Source organism: Chiloscyllium punctatum, chromosome 15 (genome assembly GCF_047496795.1).
Source record: "Chiloscyllium punctatum isolate Juve2018m chromosome 15, sChiPun1.3, whole genome shotgun sequence".
Classification (NCBI taxonomy): Eukaryota; Metazoa; Chordata; class Chondrichthyes; order Orectolobiformes; family Hemiscylliidae; genus Chiloscyllium; species Chiloscyllium punctatum.
The window spans coordinates 94067261-94089032 of NC_092753.1; the positions used below are offsets into that span (position 1 = coordinate 94067261).

Consider the following 21772-nt stretch of genomic DNA (forward strand, 5'->3'; position numbering starts at 1 on the left):
ATGCAAAACCAATATTTGAGAGCACAATTAAAATCAGGCGATGATTTCACATCGCTGATCAAAAACTTAAGACTTTCTTGGACGTATCCAGGTTATCTTTCTTGAGTGAACATTGAATGTTTAATTACAGCAGGATTAGCTTTCAAGACAAGAGACTCTTTAAAGTGACATCACTACTTCTCAACTCTGGACACAGGAAAAAAAGTTCTGGCCAAAGCCTGGGACAAAATGACATCACAGACAAGTGACATTTCAACTCAAGAAGAAAATAATGTGTTCAATGCATTAATAAAGTTTTTTAGAGACAGAATGTACTATAAAAATTTAGAATCTGGAAATGTTACTCTGTTCAACTACATATAACAGTAATAGGTAAGTATCTGAATTTTACTCTAATTGCATCTTGTCACAGTATTTGTCAGATTCACTTTTCTGAAAAGTCAAAACTGCATTGGGTTTACAGATTTTACATTTTACAGATCTGCTGCCCAGGTCACACAATTGTGCATATGGATGTAGCAATGAGAAAGCAAATGTGTCTCAGACTGAAGGGCATAAGTTTAAGACAAAAAAAAATGTGTTTTTTGGGGAGATCAGAGAAATAAATATTTCACCCAGAGGGTGGTAGATATATGGAATGTGCCATCTGAGGGGGTGGTGGAGGCAGATATTCAGGTATCATTTAAGAAGAATCTTGAAGAGAACTTAACATGTCAGGGCATGGTAGGCTATGGACCAAGAGCTAGTAAACACGTGTAGTTGCGTGTTTGTTGTTCAGCACAGACATGTTGGGCCAAAGGGGCTGTATCTATAATATATGACTCTATGGTTCCATGACTCTGTCATGAATGATGTGGAAGCCACGAGAGCTCAGTCACATGGAAACCAAGAAAAATATACATTTTCAACCTAAACCTTGCAAATTTACCAGGGCCTACTCTGCAGATCATTCAAACTGTTAATAGCCAAAGATGCTTATCATGAGATCATTTACTGTAAATTTACTTCCATCTGTAAACCCAAGAAAATATATGAACACATGAGGTGAAGCATAAACTTCATAGCATTTTCTGCAGGTTACTTGAATTTACCACCTGCAGCCTAACTCTTTTGATTCCTCTTTGCTAAATGCCCCTTAATAGCCTGGGTTCTCAAAATCTACTGATCCCAGATTAATGATAGATGACTAATGATGATCCAGCATTAATTCCCCTTTACTGAAGGAAGGTTGAAACTAAAAATGCCTTTTTCATGTCAAAGCTTTTCTTAACTTCATTTCTAAAAGACTGAGTTCAGCTTTTAGAGTAATATTGTTGTTTCATAAAGTTCAATCAAACACAGTTTGCAAATTTTCAACTGAGCACACTGAACAAAAACGTAACAATGGGATTCCAGTATTCATCATTAACTTCTTTGGTCACTATTGCATCTTTGGGAACATGATTATGCAAAACAACTGAAATACAATGATTGACCAAATGAGGCAAATACTGAAATAACTAGTCATCCATATTAAAGTTGGTAAACAGATATGCCAGCAAGCTCAGACACCACAATATTAGGTGGCAATAAATATTCTTTATTCATCCTTATGGCAGCTTTGTTGTTCAGGCTTCAATTTCATAACAAGTCTTTCTTCCATATGCCACTTACTTGTGTCAGCCTGGCTTCCCACACTGATGTAACGATCATTGCTGGTTTGCCCTGTGTGAAAGTAGGCTTCTTCCTGTTGTGGTGCTTTGGCATTCTTCTCTGTCAGGAAAGAAACGGCTTCTGCAAGATCCCCATTACTTGCCTGCAAAAATCACGAGAATTACATTCAGGCTGGGGAATGAATCATGGAGATGCAGAAAATGGCAGAGAAGTTGAATAAATGCTTTGGATCAGTCCTCGCAGTAGAAGACACTAACAGCATTCCAAAATGATTAAATAACCAAAGGATAAGAGGAGGAGAGGAAACAAATACAATAACCACCACTGGAGAAAAAATGCTAGAAAAGTTAATGGGGCTAAAGACTGAAAAGGCCATGACCCTGATTGGGGATATATACTAGGATATTAAAGGAAGTAGATACAAAGATATTGCATACGCTGGTAGCAACCTTCCAGGAATCCTTAGATTCTGGAAAAGATCCAGAAGCTTGGAAAATTTCCAGTGTAACATCTAAGAAGGGGAGCAGACAAAAACAGGTAACTATAGACCAGTTGGCTTAACATCTGCTATGGGAAAATGGTAATATCTATTACAAAGGATGGAGAAACACTTAATAAAACAGAGTCAACACAGCTCCATGAAAGGGAAATAATGCCTGTCAAACTTACTAGAATTCTTTTGGGAGGTAACATACAGGATGGATAAAGGGGAAGCAATGAATGTAGTGCCTTCAGAAGGCATTTGGTAAAGTAATGCACACCGGGCTACTTAACAGCCCATGAAATTGGAGGCAATATATTAGCATGAACAGAGAATTGGCTAACTCATAGAAGTCAGAGTTAGGAAATGTGAGGGGGGAGTTTTCAGGATGGCAGCAGATACATGGGAACACCCTGCAGGTTCCCCTCCAAGCCATTCACCATCCTGACTTGGAAACATATTGCTGTTCCTTCACAGTAGCTGGGTCAAAATCCTGCAATTCCTTCCCTAAGGGCATTGTGGGGCAGCCTACAGCACATGGACTGCAGCGGTTCAAGAAGGCAGCTCATTTACTTTTGTTTAATGATTTGGATGAGGAAAGTTAATGTACTATCACCAAGTTAGCAGATGAAACAACAATAGATGGTAAGGCAGCTGGTGAGAATGACACAAAATTTTTGCAAAGAGGAATAGACAGATTAAGCGAGTGGGCAGAAACTTGGCAAATGGAATATAATGTGGGAAAATGTGATATTATTCACTTTGGCAGGAGGAGTTGAATATTATTTTAATGGAGAAAGACTGTAAAAAGCTACAGAACAGAAGGAGTTGGGTATCCTCATCCACATCTCACAAAAAGTTAGCATCCATGTTCAGTGAGTAATAAGGAAGGCAAATGGAATAATGGTCTTTATTTCCAAAGGGAATACAGTATAAAAATAGGGAGGTGTTGCGAAAACTATAGAAGGCACTTGTTAGACCACCACTGGAATACTATGAATAGTTCTGGGCCCCTTATCGAAAGACAGATGTACAGTCGATTCTGCTCTAACATGTGCTCCTTCAATGCGAATTGGGTTTAACGCGACCAAAGAATTAAGACCATTATTTGTAGAACGCAAACTTTCCTTACCTGTATTGACTATAAACCAATTCCGGACCCATTAGTTTAAATGATGCAGCTAATACGCGATTTTCTTATAATGCAAGATCACACAAGAACAGAACTATTGTGTTCTATCAGAACTGACTGCACTGGCACTGGAGGAAACCCAAAGAAAATTCACTATGTTGATTCTGTGGAAAGCAGAGTAGCAGAATTATCAGAACAGCCATGATGGCAGAGCAGACTCAATGGGCTGACTGGCCTATTTCTACTCCTACAGTTTATAGTCTTATTAACAGTGGACAGAGCTCTGGACTTTGATTAAAGAATCCAACGTCAAAATGAGTCCAAAGAGAGAGACAGGCTGGAATGAATCAGCACCACACAGAAAACAGCAATCAAGCTGGAGGAAGAGTCATGGAGAAGCACCTATTCCCTGGCGTGTCCATTGTCCTCATCTACTATTTTTGGACAAAATGATCTGCAAAGATGAGGTCAACATCTGCATATATCCCAAAAGCATCCAGCTGAACTCATTCATCCGCTGCTGAAAGACTGCGTGTCCAACCATCTTTGCTGAAAGCACGTTGTAGCTTTCAGGTTTTAGTTGACTTGAAGCTGAACTTCTAACCCCAGAAGTGTCTCTCTGACAGCAACTGTCTCCTTCCATCTCTGCAGCACTGCTCTCCATACTCCCCCCTCCTCCCCCAAGCCCCATCCCTAGATATACAAGTTCTGTGATTTTGGTCACCTTCGTCCTGCTAATAGAAGCTGTGTCTTGAGACAAGCACACCTCGGTCTGGAATTTTCTGAACCCATCTGCTTTCTATTGCAATATTCTCCTTTAACTTCTTAAAATCAGCATCTTTGAACAAGCTTTTGCTCCTCCTGCCTTATAGGTGTTCCTTCTTTGATACACCATTGACTATTTTATTTAGCTTTCGGAAGCTTACTGTTCTTAAAAGGAATGAGATGAATGCAAGTCCTGTTGCTGCTGTAATAAGCACATGAACAGGGTCTGTGCCGTATGAGTTCCAAGGTGAGTTAATGCCTTGCAGCAAACTTCAACCTACATAGTATTTTTATTAGTAACACCAAGACTTAGTCTTGTTATCATTAAAAAGAAAAGTTACAACACCTCATTTAAAATGGGTTTTAAATCAGGGCACACTCGAAGGACCAAACAGCCTACTGTGCTTCTAATTTGTAAGTTCGGACATTTGAAATTACTGACAGGCTGGAATAAAAAAGGTTGAAGGGGTGAAATAATGGAGACCTTTAAAATTATGGAAGATTTTGACAGACTAGATATTTGCCTTTTGTGGGGAAGAGTCACAACTAGAGACCATGAATGTAAGGTAGCCATCAAGAAAACCAATCAAGGAAACCTTCACCTAAAAAGAGATTGGTGAGAATGTGGAACTCTACCACAGTAAGTGGCTAAAGTGAACAGTCTGGATGTAATTGGAAGCGAGGTCAGTGCTTGAGGAAGAAGGGAAGAGATTGTTATGATGAGAGATTTAAATGAAGGAAGATAGGAGGCACCTCGAGTAAAGCATTAACACTGGCATGGACTCTTTGGGCTGAATGGTCTGTTCCTGTGCCACATATCCTATGATCATATCTCAATAAAATCTATAAATGAAAAGCAAAGGTAGGCACAAAGCTGTCAGATTACTGTAAAAATCCAACAGGCAAACTAATTAGGGAAGAAATCTGCTGTCACCATGCACACGAAGTCATTCAGTTGTATCAAACCAAAAATTAAAAACATCATGGACTGTAATGGTTCAAGTAGGTCCACCACCAACCCCTCAGTATAAAAAGGGATGGTCACTTAATGGCCTCTTGCCAGTGAGGCCCAGAACCTAAGAATGAAGAAATTTATTTTCTTTACAAAATAAGAAAATGTGTTTTGATGGGAAGGACTCCGAAAGTTACATTTTCCTACTCAAGCAGAAAGACAGCATTTCATATCATGTCTGAGAGACACGCCCAGAACACAACCCATTGTAGATTTTGCTTTAAGCTTTCATTAAACTGAGTACATCTCTGTCAATTTTGTTCTGTTACTATCTCATCTTTTTTCTTGGTTAAAATCGAGGTTTTACAGGTTAGTTTGGCTCACATGCGAGCACGCACATCTGAATCAGAAATGTGCCGGTTCAAATCCACAGGACTTGCGCATCATATAACCTTGGCTGCAACTCAACACAGTCCAGAGGGAAAGCTGTACTGTTAGAGGATTTCTCATTTTTGAATAAAATGTTAGAAAAACAGGGATGATGTGCTGCAAGATTTTTAGTTACGCAACAAGTTATTGTGATCTGGAATATACTGCCTAGAACAGGTCCACTAATTACGGAAGGGAACCTACATGAAGGAGAGAGGAGTGAACTGAACACTTACACCAAAATGCCAGTCATACCACACTGGCTAATGGTCTTTTGTGCTATATAATTATACAAAATCAAAGCCCAATCTAAATGCTCCAATGATAAGGATGGACATAAGGATCCCTCTCCATTTTGCACTCTGCTGAATTCAGGGCAAAGTACTGTTGGTTACACGTCTGTTACTGGCAATGGTGAACATTAAAGGCATGACATAATTCCAAACTGATTAGTGGTAGTTGATGCAAGACCATTATGTAGGTTATAAATTAATACAGAATAAAAGGATTAATTTCTACACTGAAGTGATCTGATTAAACGTTTTTCAGCTGGGATATTGGCATTATCATGCTGAATAAACCTGGTTATAATACCGCTAGAGTGATCAGTGTCTTAGCAACTAAATGCTCATCTAAAATGCTGTGACCTTTCATTGGTATGTAACTCATCCGTGGCTGAATATGATATTCTGCACACAACCAAACATTCTGACTTGTCACTGGCAGGAAGCCATTACTCCAATTACAATGCTTCGTAGCCTAGACAAGAACATCAGCACTAATTTTGTTTGTGGTAGTTGTTTTTAATCGTTGCAGACTCGAGTGACCTTTTTCAGTGCTGTAGATCTCAGTGACTCTATGGCTGAACAGAACATCCGAAATGAACAACACCTCACTTTCCTTGTGAGAATTTTAGATTTTCTTTTAATGACAACATGGGCCTCAGCTAGAAGCATGGATTCAGAAAAATTATAATATAGGAGGCATTTAGCCTGACACTATGAGGGTACTAATGTGATTAACCATTTTAAAAATTCAATTAGCCCCACCCATAAACCTGCAACTTTTACTTTAAAGTATCTAATTTTCTTTTCGAAGTTATTGAATTCACTTCCACTAGTCTTTCAGACAACACATTACAGATCATGACAACTTGCCGTAAACACGCCTCTGTATTTACTCAGGAAGTTGAATCTTGACAAAAGGAAGAAGGTGGCTTATGTTAGGATGAGACATGAAGGCTCAGTTAGGGTGATTGAGAGTTACAAGGTAGCTAGAAGACCTAAAGAGAGAGCTAACAAGAGCCAGGAGGAGACACGAGAAGTCGTTGGTGGATAGGATCAAGGAAAACACTAAAGCTTTCTATAGGTATAGCAGGAATAAAAGAATGACTAGAGTAAGATTAGGACCAATCAAGGACAGTAATGGGAAGTTGTGCCCGGAGTCAGAGGAGATGGGGAAGCGCTAAATGAATATTCTTCATCAGTATTCATACTAGAAAAAGACTATGTTGTCAAGGAGAATACAGGCTACGAGATGAGAATGGATTACGGTTCACAAGGAGGTGGGGTTAGCAATTGTGAAAAGTGTGAAAATAGATAAGCCCCCTGGGCCGGATGGGATTTATCTTTGGATTCTCTGGGAAGCTAAGGAGGAGATTGCAGAGCCTTTGTCTTTGATCTTTATGTTGTCACTGTATACAGGAATAGTGCCAGAAGACTGGAGGATAGCAAATGCTGTCCCCCTGTTCAAGAAGGGGAGTAGAAACAACCCAGTTAATTATAGACCAGTAAGTCTTACTTCGGTTGTGGGTAAAGTGTTGGAAAAGGTTATAAGGGGCATCATGGTGGCTCAGCTGTTGGAACTGCTGCCTCATAGCACCATGGACCCAGGTTCAATTCCAGCATCGGGAAACTATCTGTGTGGAGTTTGCATGTTCTCCCAGTGTCTGCATGGTTTTCCTCCGGGTGCTCCGGTTTCCTCCCCCAGTCCAAAGATGTGCAGGTCAGGTGAATTGGCCATGTTAAATTGCCCATCGTGTTAGGTGCATTAGTCAGAGGGAAATGGGTCTGGGTGGGTTACTCTTCAGTGAACTTGCGGGGCTAAAGGGCCTGTTTCCACACTGTAGGGAATGTAATCATAAGAGATAGAATTTATAATCATCTAGAAAGGAATACATTGATTAGGCATAGTCAACACGGTTCTGTGAAGGGTAGGTCATGCCTCACAACCCTTATTGAGTTCTTTGAGAACGTGACCAAACAGGTGGATGAGGGTTAAGCTGATGATGTAGCGTATATAGATTTGAGTAAGGCGTTTGATAAGGTAGGCTATTGCACAAAATATGAAGGCATGGGATTGAGGGTGATTTAGTGGTTTGGATCAGAAATTGGCTAGCTGAAAGAAGACAGAGGGTGGTGGTTGATGGGAAATGTTCATCATGGAGTTCAGTCACTAGTGGTATACCGCAAAGATCTGTAAACGACCTGGATGAGGGTGTAGAAGGATGGGTTAGTAGAGTTGTGGATAGTGCCGAAGGATGTTCTAAGTTACAGAGGGACATAGATAAGCTGCAGAGCTGGGCTAAGAGGTGGCAAACGGAGTTTAATGAGGAAAGTCTGAGGTGATTCACTTTGGAGGAAGTAACAGGAATGCAGAGTATTGGGCTACTGGTAAGATTCTTGGTAACGTAGATGAGCAGAGAGAAATCAGTGTCCACGTACAGAGATCCTTGAAAGTTGCCACCCAGATTGATAGGGTTGTTAAGAAGGCATATGGTGTATTAGGTTTTGTTGTTGGAGGGAATGAGTTTGGAACCATGAGGTCATGCTGCAGCTGGACAAAACTCTGGCACGGCCGTACTTGAATATTGCGTACGGTTCTGGTCACCGCATTATAGGAAGGATGTGGAAGCTTTGAAAAAGGTTTAAAGGTGATTTACAAAGGTGATGTTGCCTGGTATGGAGGGAAGGTCTTACACCGAAAGGCTGAGGGACTTGAGGCTGTCTTTGTTAGAGAGAAGAAGGTTGAGAGGTGACTTAATTGAGACATATAAGATAATCAGAGGGTTAGATAGGGTAGACAGTGAGAACCTTTTCCCTTGGATGTTGATGGCTAGCACAAGGGGGCATAGCTTTAAATTGAGAGGTGATAGATATAAGACAGATGTCAGAGGCAGTTTCTTTACTCGGAGAGTAGTAGGGGCATGGAACGCACAGCCTGCAACTGTAGCGGACTTGTCAACTTTAAGGGCATTTAAATGGTCATTGGATAGGCATATGGAAAATGAAATAGTGTCAGTGAGATGGGCTTCAGATTGGTTTCACAGGTTGGCACATCATCGAGGGCCAAAGGGCCTGTACTGCACTGTAATGTTCTATGCTCTATTACTTCTCTTGCCAGTCACATCAACCTCATACCACCAGTTACTCAGTCTTTTGAGAGTTGGGAACATTAAGCTCAAAAAATTGCAATGTAGCTGTAAGCTGATCAAGGAGGTTTTTCTTGCTTTCTTAAAAGCTGTATATTACCTGTAAAGCTTGTTGCAATAACTGTATGTCATTGGTACCAGTGACTTCCCTCAATTGGTTCAGTAGTGTCTGTTGATGCTAAAGAATAGAAAAGAATACATTACCATTACTATCGAGAAGTGCTTTTAAAAAAAAAGTTAAAATTGAAACATTAAGTTATATAGAACCTTAGCTAGACAAAGAAACAGTAACATACTAGATCCGCAGACAAATGGTTAAGTCCCACAATATCTTTTGAATTCAACACATCTGGTCTAAAAAGCAAGTACCAGTAATTGAGGCCATGAAACTATCAGCTTCTCAAAAGGTCTGGTTCAATAACATTCTTTAGAGGACGGAAATACATCATCCTTACCCACACTGGCCCACGTGACCCCATACCCACAACAATGTGGTTTAGGAGTAAATACCTACCAAGCCACTCAATTGTATTGAAGATGATGACTGACCAACATCTTCCCAAGGACAATTAGGAATAGGCAATGAATCGTGTAGATGAATAAACAAAATCAAGTTTTGGTCGCCATGTTACAAACAGATTACACTTTATCGAAAAGATACAATGTAAGATTTATTAGGATGTCACAGGAACTGAGAATGCATAGCATTCAGGAAACAATGAATGGGCTTTTGCTTGTTTCCCTTAAAAACACAGGACTCAGAAGTGACAACCAACAGACAGCTAGAGAATTATGAAAGATTTGGTAGATGCAGAGAAAATATTCGTAACATGGTTACACGAAGGAGACTACTCAACCCTTCTGTCGATGCCAGCTCTTTGCATGAGTAACTCAGCTAGTTTCATACCTCAGGCCTTACCCATCATCTCTTCAAGTGCTTATCCAATTTCCTTTTGAAAACCACAACCGAATCCACGTCCATCACAATCTCAGAGCGTTGCAGATCCTAGCAACTTGTTGCGTAATACACCTTTTCAATTTATCGGTGCTTCTTTTGCAAATCACCATGAATCAGCATCCGCTAACATAGAACATATGATAGTACAGCACAGTGCAGGCCCTTTGGTCCTTGATGTTGTGCCGACTTTTTATCCTACACTAAGATCAAACTAACAGACATACCTTTCATTTACTATCATCCATAAGTTTCCATCTTTCTGCCAAACCTGAGGAATTCCATTCTAGATCTTTGTCTAATCCACAAAATAATGTTCAACATCATTCAGTTTCTGAAACACTCTAGTATCTCAGGAGAAAGTGAGGACTGCAGATGCTGGAGATCAGAGCTGAAAAATGTGTTGCTGGAAAAGCGCAGTAGGTCAGGCAGCATCCAAGGAGCAGGAGAATCGACGTTTTGGGCATAAGCCCTTCTTCAGGAATGAGGATGCTGTGCCAAGCAGGCTAAGATAAAAGGTAGGGAGGAGGGACAAGGGGAAGGGGCGTTGGGAATGCGATAGGTTGCATGCATAGAATGAGCTGACAGAGTAACTGGTCGAAGCTGGTACAATTACAGCATTTAAGAGACATCGGGATGGGCACATGAATAGGAAGGGTTTAAAGGGATATGGGCCAAGTGCTGGCAAATGGCACTAGATCAGTTTAGGATATCTAGTTGGTGCAGACGATGTGGATCGAAGGGTCTGTTTCCATGCTGCATACCTTCATAACTCTATCTGACTCCATGCGCTATCCTAATACTTATCTAACCACCACCATTAAAACAAATACCCAGTCATTATTGCATTGCTGCTTGTGAGATCTTGTGCAAATTATCTGCCGTGTGTCTTTGTAGTACAGTACACATTACATTTAAAAAGCACTTAATGAGATGAAATGAGTTTTAGGACCTCCTGTGGTTGAAAATAATGCACATCTTTTATACTTCCCCAGATCTAGCTTTACTTATATAAAGGATGGAATAGAACTGCTGTGTGCCAAGGCCTGAAATCATCAAGTCACAAAACATTGCCTCCCAATTGGACACATACAGAGTTTCTCTATTTTCCAGTTAAGTACAATAATGAGTGTGGTCAACTCGTAACAATACAAAACTCTCAATAGAAAGATGGATGGACGTTACATAGCCCTTCCAATCCAAGTATGAAGTGTAACTAATATAAGATGTAAAACTAAAAAGAAATCAAACAGTTTTATCAACTAGTTCCAATTCTACAAACAGACAATGAATTTCTTATATTAGGTGCCAGCTGTCAGGATACGCGACCTGACAGCGGTTTTTAAGACTAAAAGGTTTTTGTAAGGTTGCTGGAACATTATTGCTTTCACTTGCCAGCAAGACCAGAAACAGACAAAAAAAAGTCACTCATCAATCCAAGAGGGGGGCTCTTATGGTGCAGGGGCAGTGTCCATATACCACTGGATCAGAAGGCATGGGTTCAAGTCCAACCTGCTCAAAAGGTATGAACTAACATCCATGAATAGGTCGATTAGAAAATGAAGTAAATGCAAAAGGAACCTAACCACCAGGAACTGTTTAGAATGAGGAAATTGCTACTACTTGGAATGGATGAACACCCTAGACACATTCGTTCAAGATAGAGCTAAACAAGTGCACAAGGGAGAAAGGAATGGTTGTGTTGATGGATGAAGCATAAACACAACACAAAGTACTGGGGAAACTCAGCAGGTCTGGCAGCATCTGTGGAGAGAGAAATTGTATTTCTTCTGCAGAAATGATTGTATTGTAAAATATGATCAGATTAAAGGAGCCCAAGTTGACGCCTTGCAGTGAAAGAGGAAAGACTGGGAATGCCTTAATATTCTGATCATTGTGTAAACAGAAAATGGTACTATCTTGAAATTAGCGGATGCATGGCAGATATGAAGTCACAAAGAAAACTTAACAAACCCCAGACAGCAACAAGAATGGGAGATAGTCTAGGATGGGGACGAGCCAGTCAAAGATGAAATACAGCAATGGAAATACTCATATAATGATGGATATTTCTGGTCAGGAGTGTGTTTCTCAAGGAGGCTATATTTTTCTAGTGTCATGATTTGAGATGCTGGTGTTGGACTGGGGTGTACAAAGTTAAAAATCACACACCAGGTTATAGTCCAACAGGTTTAAGTTGAAGCACTTGCTTTCGAAGCGGGGCTCCTTCATCAGGTAGTGTCAGCCAGAACTACCTGAAGGAGCAGTGCTCTGAAAGCTAGTGCTTCCAAACAAACCTATTGGACCATAACCTGGTGTTGTGTGACTTTTAACTTTTCCTAGTGTGGAGGTGCTGAGTAGCAGCATCAAAGTTAAGAAAGCAAATGTGTGTAACAATAGGGATGAGGACGTGTGCCATAAATGGCATTCTCGGTAGCATTTTGGATATTAAACCAAAGCCCGGTCTTCCTTCACAGGTCAATGTAAAAGACCCCATGGTACAATTGAGGAGGAGCAGGGAAACTTTCTTAAATATCCTGAGTCAATATTCATTTCTCAACAAATACTACTACAATACATTATTATGACATTATCACTTTGTTGTTTTGGGAATTTGCTGGGTGAATATCAGCTGCTTCATTCTGTACAGTACAGAGATTGTGCTTCAGAAACATTTCATTTGCTGTAAAATGCTTTGGAATACCCCGAGTCAGGGAAGGAACTATACAAAGTCTAACGCTAGGCTGTTTAATTTTGTTTGGAGCACGGTGCTAATAACAGTTAAGCTGAGCGTTCAATGCCCGTATAGGTCAATTTACTTTCATACTGGCAGAAACATACGAGGCTCATAATACGATGTTAGTGGATCAAAACTAACAAGATCAACTATTTCTTCGATGTAGGGATTAGAGTGGAGTTAAGGCAGAAAATAAGCCACAATATTATTCATTGGTAAAGGAACTGTATACCCTACGCCTAGCTCTGTTCTGGCCACAGGGGGACACAAGGTAAAAATCGGTCATTGCTCTGCTCCTCACCAGCAGCCAGCAATCTGCACTGCTAAGTGCTGTGCATGTAAGCCATCTGCATTCCTCTGACTCCAAGTCCTCTCCCCCCCACTCCCCCAAAATATACCAAATAATCCAGATACACAAAGAGGTAACGTAGGCTACAAGCTAAAGCAGCATTTTCAGAAAGCATAGACAGAAAAGAATAGGTACTGTAAAGCCTGCAACATTAATTTAGTAAAACAAGGATAAATACAATGCTTTCATGTCAGCATATTCTTTTTCTTACTTATAAGATGGTGGGAGAAGCTGAAGTGAGATTTATTTTTGCAGAAAGAGAGAATGAAGCACAAAATAGACCGAAAAAATGAAGGTCAGAATAAACATTGTTCTAGATTAATTCAGTCAACTCAAAACTAAATATATCATTCTTAACAAACATGGTCAGAGACCATGCTCATTTTTGTAAGATCCTCAGTCCCAGTGTCACATCACGATACCATTATAGGATATAAAACTATTTTGATGATTAAAATTTTTACTGACCCAGACAACAACGTAATGCATAATCAAGGTCACAAGTGCAGATGGTTGAAGGGCCAGTTACATCAAATGTACCTTTTCGCCATCCCAAAGGTGACAGTGCCCATCCTAGCTGTAAGTCAGATTCCACCTTTGAGTTCTTAGCCTATGTTGATCCCAGTTAGCTCACATTTAGTATAGTGGAACAAGAAGAAAAGAATCAACAAGATTATTTACAGACAAACATCTATTAAATGTTGATGTCCATCAGAAAGGGCGTCACGTAGACTATGATTTAAAAAAACACAAGGAGGCAATGGCCTAGTAATTATCGCTAGATTGTTAATCCAGAAACTCAGCTAATGGTTTGGAGACCCGTGTTTAAATCCCGTTGTGGCAGATGGTGAAATATGAATTCAAGAAAGAATCTGGAATTAAGAATCTATTGATGAAATTATTGTTAACTGTTGGAAATATTCATCTGGTTCACAAATGTCATTAGGGAAGGAAACCTGACATCCTTACCTCGTCTGGCCCACATGTGATTCCAGACCCACAGCACTGTGGTAGACTCTGAACTGCTCTCTGGGAAATTAGGGAAGGGCAATAAATACTGGCTGGGCCAGCAATGCCCATGCCTTGTGAATGAATAAAGAAAAAAGCTGTGCTGGAATATGACCAGTACAGTCTATAAAGACAGCGTGGTCGGACATTTTAGTCAGCACAGACCAGTTTGGACCAAAAGGCCTGTCTCTGTGCTATAGGACTCTACGACACAGGACTAATGAACAGCAGCCACCTGATGCAGTGGAAGGGCTGAAGGGATATTATTACATGCATCGGAGAGCATCCATCTAATCCTACAATTCAAGACAAAGAGGTTCGCACTGTTTTTCTTAGAGCAGGAAAGGTTAAAAAGAAATTCAATCATGACAAGTTTTGATAGATTGAATGAAGAGAAATTGTTTCCATTGGCAAGAGGATGGAATCAAATTCTAAAGGAACATTCAAAAGGCTATTGGGCACACACAATTTCCAAGGCTCTGGATAACAGCTGGCATGTTGAACTATAATGTACAGCTTTATCCAAAAGCTTGCACGGACATGATAGACCAAATGGTCTCCACCTGTGTTATTATGATTTCTTGATGGGTAAGTAACCAAGGGACACAGGTTGAAGGTATGTAGAAAAAGAACAAGATGCAACATTATGGAAACATAGTTCAATCAGTTATAATGATCCGAATGCTTCAAAAGTAACTTTTAAAACGAATTGGATAAATCATCAAAAAGGGGAAATCTGCACGACTATGGGGAGCAAAACAGAGAAGAGGATTTTTATATCAGATACATAAACAATGCCGACTGGCTTTCCTCACTGCTTTATAATTCTTTGACTGGGGATACAAGAGATCTGTTAGTATTGAGAAGGGTACATTTTTAAGAGAAGAGACACAAAGGGATCAAATATACAAGAGGTACATTCCAATAGGTGTTAATGGATGGATGGTGACCGGAGGTGTATAAATGTCGAATGTCCCTTCTTCTGCCCCACCCCAGAGGCTCAGACAAGTCGTTACCTTGGCTTACAAAAATTAACAGCGTGGAGTGGCAAACACGAGAAAGGGGACTAAAATGCAATTAATCAAAAAGGTAATAATGGTATTGAAGCTTCCAGCACAAGAGGCCATTGGGCCCATTATATCAGCAATGAAAAGAGCTAAAAAAAATTAGTCACACTTCCTTGTTCTGCCCCCATAGCCTACGATCCCCCTTATCTTTTTGAGTGCAGTCTATTCATACAAGTATGTGGGGATCCTTCAATTTTCAATGAGAGGCAATTCATGCTCAACTTACACAAAACATCCATGTTGTTGTATAGTCAGACAGATTAAAGAGAACATTTCCCATTCTCATGATGTTTAAATATTTGCATAATCTCCCCTTTAAACATTATTCCAGAATGTGCTTCCAACCCACTTTCAGGTTGTGAATTCTGAGTTGTAACTCTCATCAGCCACCTCTGGATCTTTCTGCCAATTATTTAAATCTAGTTATGGCTGGTAAAATACCTATGGAATAAAGCAGTTTGTCAGAGCTCACACCTGAATACTTTTGACAAAAAAAAAGGACTTGCATCACTATGGCAATTTTCACAACCTCACAATGTCCCATACCAAGTGGTGTCACTGTTATAATAAGGCAAAACCAGTTTTCTAAACAACATTAATTGAAGGATAAAAACTGGAAAGTCTCCCCCAGCCTTTCTTGAAGGATCCTTTCAATCCACCCAATGGCAGAAGGGATCTCGATTCAATGTCTAACTCAAAGAAAGCATCACTCCCTCAGCGCTACAGGGGAATGTCAGTTTAGATTTTTGTGCTGAAATCTCTGGATTGGAACCTTTCGATTCAGAGACAAGAGCATTGTCTACTCAACTTTACTTGTACCACGACATCACCATCACTCACATACTGACTTCAAATAACCTCCCTTCCCAGCCCCTTCCCCTTCATTCCATTCCTTTGATTGTGCCTTCCTTCTAGCTACCAACCGAATTCATTCCTCCCATCGACCAACGAGGTCGTACCCACGAACTGTGGTCATCTATCCCCACCTTACCACACCATCCCTCTCCTCACCCAAAACCTTCCCCCACACCACCATGCCCCCTTTGTCTGCAGCTCCCCCTAGACCCACCCCCAGTCCTGAGGAAGGGTTACACCCAAAACATTGACTTCTCCACCTCCTGATGCTGCCTGGCTTGATGTGTTCTTCCAGCCTTCTGCCTGTCTACCATCACAGAACATATCATAGAACACTGAACAGTACAACACAGTATCGGCTCTTTAGCCCTTGATGTTGTGCCAGCCTTGTTATCCTACTCTAAGATCAGACTAACCTATATACCCCTCATTGTACTAACTTCCATGTGCCTATCCAACAGTCACTTAAATGTCCCTAATTTATCTGGCAGTGCATTCCATGCACCCACCACTCTCTGTGTACCTACTTTAATATGCCTGGTTCCACAATTTTTTAATTCACCGAATGCAGGTGTTGCTGGCTGGGCTAGCATTTAATATCTTAATTGCCCTAGACAAGGTGGTGCTGAGCTGCCTTTTTGAAAAGCTGTTAACTGGATCAAAATCATGGAATTCCCTTAACAGCACTGTGGGCATACTTGCATCAAGTCATGTTCCAAGTCATGGTGGTGCGTGACTTGAAGAGGACCTTGCAGGTGGTATCTGCTGCCCTTATCCCTCTAGGTTGTAGATAGATGGCTCTGGATTTGGAAGGTTAGAAAAGTGCATCTTGTAGATGATAAAGACTGCTGCCACTGTGGGTCAGTGGTGAAGAGATGAATGTTGAAGGTAATGGGTGGAGCACTGATCAAGCAAGCTGCTTTGTTCTGGATGGTACCAAGCTGCTTGAGTGTCGTTGGAGTTTCACTTATCCAGGCAAGTGCAGAGAATTCATCACACTCCTGATTTATGACATGCAAGTGACAAAGTCATGAGGTGATTAGTCACTGCAGGATTCCTAGCTTCTGACCAGATCTCCTAACTTTGCTATTTATGCAGTTGCTCCTTTTGTGATCGAGTGTAATTTTTCTTCCCCCAAATATGCTCTTTTGAAGCATTTGGATCACTTTATTATATTAAAGGAGCTAAATATGTCTGAGTTAGTGGTTACTGACTCAGACTAGTCTGGCTTAACCAAGGAGTCATGACTACAGAGGGAATCCGGTATTTGTGAGGTGATACCCAAGACTCAAAACAAAACTGTTCTTCCTGAACCAAGAATGAGTCACTGGAACATAGGAAGATAGGGATACACTAAGGACCTATCATGTTCAGATCTGTTCTATACCCTGTTAGTAGTTAAGAACTCGCCAGACACTGGGAAAACTTTCCTGCTCATCCCAGTTGTGCATTAAAGGTTTTGCAGCAGAACCTGAACCCGCAACCTTCTGACTCAAAAGGAGAGAGCCAGAGTTGACATCATTGCCACATGGCAGCAGATCACCCACACAGTTTGAGTTGGAGAAAGTGTGAAGCAATACTTGGAGAACCAATACTGGAAACAGATCCGGTTGCATTCTTCACTAAGGTGCTGGAAAGACTTTAATCAGATATATGGAGAACAGCAGCAAACTTGCTTCCACGGTGCTTTATGACGAGAACTAAAGGGAAGGGTTATTTTCCACAATGGGTCAATTTCCATCAAAATCAGTATAAACTATAAAAATAAAATTTCAGAACTCATGCCTAATTCATGAGCATTTGACAAAATGGAACAGGACAAATGCCATCAGCAGGAATGAAAAACAACCACAGATAAACAAATAACATGCTTTGAGTGAACGAGCTTGATGGACAGACACAGTCATGACGTCAAGGAAGGGATAACCCAGTCAATCTAAGTCTGTCATTTCAATAATCAAAGTTAAAAATCAAACCACACCAAATTATAGGCCAACAGGTTTATTTGGAACTACAAGCTTTTGGAGCACTGCTCTTTTGTCAGGTACCTAGTGGAGTAGGATCATAGGACACACAATTTACAGCAAAAGATCATAATGTCATACACTGATGCGACATATTGAACAAACCTAGATTGCTGTTAAGTCTTTCACCTTTTAGAATCGGTTGCAGGTTTCAGTTCATTAATATGTAAATTCCAGAACTTCTTTGAAGTCACGTTCAGGAGGTAACTTAAGGTTTTACAGAACATAGAACAATACAGCGCAGAACAGGCCCTTTGGTCCTCGATGTTGTGCTGTGAACGAATCTAAGCCCATCCCTCTACTCTATCCCATCATCATCATCCACGTGCTTATCCAAGGACTGTTTAAATTCCCCGAATGTGGCTGAGTTAACTACATCGGCAGGCAGGTTATTCCACGCCCTTACCATTCTGAGTAAAGAACCTGCCTCTGACATCTGTCTTAAATCTATCACACCTCAATTTGCAGCTGTGCCTCCTCATACAAGCCGACATCATTATCCTTGGAAAAGGAGTCTCATTGTCCGCCCTGTCTAAACCTCTGATCATCCTGTGTGTTTCTATTAAATTCCATCTTAGCCTTCTTCTCTCCAATGAGAACAGACCCAAGTCCCTCAGCCTTTCCTCATACGATCAATGCTCCATACCAGGCAACATCCTGGTAAATCTCCTCTGCACCTTTTCCAATGCTTCCCCATCCTTCCCATAACGGGGCGACCAGAACTGGACACAATATTCCAAGTGAGACCGCAATCACGTTTGGTATAGTTGCAGCATGACATCACGGCTCCGGAACTCAATCCGTCTACCAATAAAACCTAACACACCGTGTGCCGCCTTAACAGCACAATCAAGCTGGGTGACAACTTCCAGGGATCAGTGTACCTGGACACCAAGATCCCTCTGCACATCCACACTATCAAGAATCTTTCCATTGACCCAGTATCCCGCCTGCCTGTTATTCTTCCCAAAGTGAATCACCTCACATTTAGCTGCATTGAACTCAATTTGCCACCTCTCAGCCCAATTCTGCAGTTTATCCAAGTCTCCCTACAACCTGTAACATTCTTTCACACTGTCCACCACTCCACTGACTTTAGTGTCATCTGCAAACTTACTAACCCATCCACCAATGCCTGCATCCAAGTCATTTATACATATGACAAACAGCATTGGTCCCAAAACATATCCTTGTGGCACACCACTACTAACCAGACTCCAGGCTGAATACCTTCCATCAACCATCACTTGTTGCCTTCTTACAGAAAGCCAGTTTCTAATCCAATTCTCAATCCCATGCTTCTGCATTGTCTCCAATAGCCAACCATGTGGAACCTTATCAAAGGCTTTACTGAAGACCATGTACACCACATCAACTGCCCTATCTCATTCACATGCTTGGTCACCTTCTCAAAAGACTCAATGAGGTTTGAGAGACACAACTTGCCCTTGACAAAACCATGTTGACCGCCTCCAATCAAACTGTTGCTTGCTAGATGATTATAAATACTAACTCTTCTAATTCTTTCCAAAACTTTACCCCCAACAGACATAAGGCTCACTGGTCTATAATTACCTGGGTCATCTCTGCTGCCCTTTTTGAACAAGGGCACATTTGCAGTCCTCCAGTACTAACCCTGTAAACAATGACGACTCAAAGATTAAGGCCAAAGATCTCCTCTCTAGCTTCCCAGAGAATCCTCGGATAAATCCCATCTGGCCCAGGGGACTTGTCTTATCTTTCACACTTTCTAGAATTGATAACATCTCTTCCTTACTAACCTCGAACCTTTCTAGTCTAATAGCCTGTACCTCAGTCCTCTCCTCGACAATACTTGCCTTTTCTTAAGTGAAAACAAATGAGAAATAATCATTTAGCAACTCTCCAATCTCCACAGGGTCCACACACAACTTCCCATTTCTGTCTTTGACTGGCCGTATTCCTACCCAAGTCATCATTTTACTCCTCACATACCTATAGAAAGCTTTCGGGTTCTCTTTTATTTTACCTGATGCAGGAGTGCTCATGTCTCTCCTTGCTCTTCTTAACTCTCTCTTTAAATCCTTCCTAGCTAATCTGTAACTTTCCATCACCTCACCTGAACCATCTTGTCTCAACGTCACATAAGACTCCCTCTTCCGCTTAACAAGAGGTACAATTTCTTACCTTATCACTTCCTCCATGCCTGACAGGGACATACCTATCAAGGACATGCAATTTCAGTTCCTTAAACTAGCTCCACATTTCAGTTGTCATCCCCTGCATTTTGCTGCCCCATTCTATGACTCCTAAGTCTTGCCTCATCACATTATAATTGCCCTTCCCCCATCCATAACTCTTGCCCTATGGCATGTACCTATCCGTTTCCATCACTAAACTAAGCGTAACAGTGTTATGGTCATTCTGTCCAAAGTGCTCACCTACCACTAAATCAAACACCTGGCCTGGTTCATTACCAAGCACCAGATCCAGTGTGGCCTCCCCTCTTGTTAGCCTTTCAACATACTGTCAGGAAACCCTCCTGCACACAGTGGACAAAAACTGATCCATCCAACTGAAGAGTTACAGCATTTCCAGTCAATGTTGGGGAAGTTAAGGCCCCCCATAATGACCACCTTGTTCCTTTCACTCCTGCCCAGAATTTTTTTGCCAATCCTCTCCTCCACCTCCTGGAACTTTGCGGAGGCCTATAAAAATATTTCCAGTAGTGTGAACTCTCCACTCCTGTTTCTAACCTCAGCCTATACCACCTCAGTAGATGAGTTCTCAGCAAAAGATCCTTCAGCCACCATTACACTGTCCTCGAGTAACAAAGTCACACCTCCCCCTCTTTCACCACCTTCCCTGATCTTAATGAAAGATCTAAATCCTGGAACCTGCAATATCCATTTCTCACCCTGCTCTATTCATGTTTCCAAAATGGCCACAACATTGAAGTCCCAGGTACCTATCCATGCTGCAAGCTCACCTGCCTTATTCCAGATACTCCTGGCGTTGAAGTATACACACTTCAAACCAGCTTGCTGTCTGCCAGCACACTCCTGTGACCATGAAATCCTATCCATGTCCTCCCTACTCACATCCTCCTGCGCACTGGAACTACTCCACAGGTTCCCATCCTCCTGCGCACTGGAACTACTCCACAGGTTCCCATCCTCCTGCGCACTGGAACTACTCCACAGGTTCCCATCCTCCTGCGCACTGGAACTACTCCACAGGTTCCCATCCTCCTGCGCACTGGAACTACTCCACAGGTTCCCATCCTCCTGCGCACTGGAACTACTCCACAGGTTCCCATCCTCCTGCGCACTGGAACTACTCCACAGGTTCCCATCCTCCTGCGCACTGGAACTACTCCACAGGTTCCCATCCCCCTGCTGAGCTAGTTTAAACCCAACCGAATAGCACCAGCAAATTTCCCGCCCTAGATATTAGCACCCTTCTGGTTCAAGTGAAGACCGTCCTGTTTGTAGAGGTTCCATATTCCCCAGAATGAGCCCCAATTATCCCTGCAGCCACGCGTTCAGCTGATATCTCTCCCTGTTCCTCGCCTTGCTATCACGTGACACGGGTAACAAACCGGAGATAATAACTCTGCTTATTCTAGCTCTCAGATTCCACCCTAGCTCTCTGAAATTGTGCCTTACATTCCTATCCCTCTTTCTACCAATGTCATTGGTACCTATGTGGACCACAACTTGGGGCTGGCCACCTCACCTTTGAGAACCCCAAAGACACGATCCGAGACATCACGGACCCTGACACCTGACAGGCAACTCGTGTCAACTGAGAGTCTCTTTCGTTCCTAACAAATCTTCTATTTGTACCTCTAACTGTTGAGTCCCCAATTACTAACACTCTCCTCCTTTCTCCTCTTTGCTTCTGTGCAACAGGGACAGATTCTGTGCCAGAGACCTGCACCCCAATGCATGCCC

General features: G+C 41.6%; 1 protein-coding gene across 3 annotated transcripts in view; it reads right to left on the reverse strand.

The window, feature by feature from the left end:
- Positions 1-21772, reverse strand: part of usp25 (ubiquitin specific peptidase 25) — a 201872-nt gene that overhangs the window by 157945 nt on the left and 22155 nt on the right. For all 3 annotated transcript variants that reach the window (XM_072585756.1, XM_072585755.1, XM_072585757.1), the window contains exons 2-3: positions 8943-9020; positions 1654-1795 (exon numbers count right to left, since the gene is read on the reverse strand). In XM_072585756.1, the coding sequence (XP_072441857.1) occupies positions 1654-1795; positions 8943-9020 (220 nt within the window). The remainder of the gene's footprint in view (positions 1-1653; positions 1796-8942; positions 9021-21772) is intronic.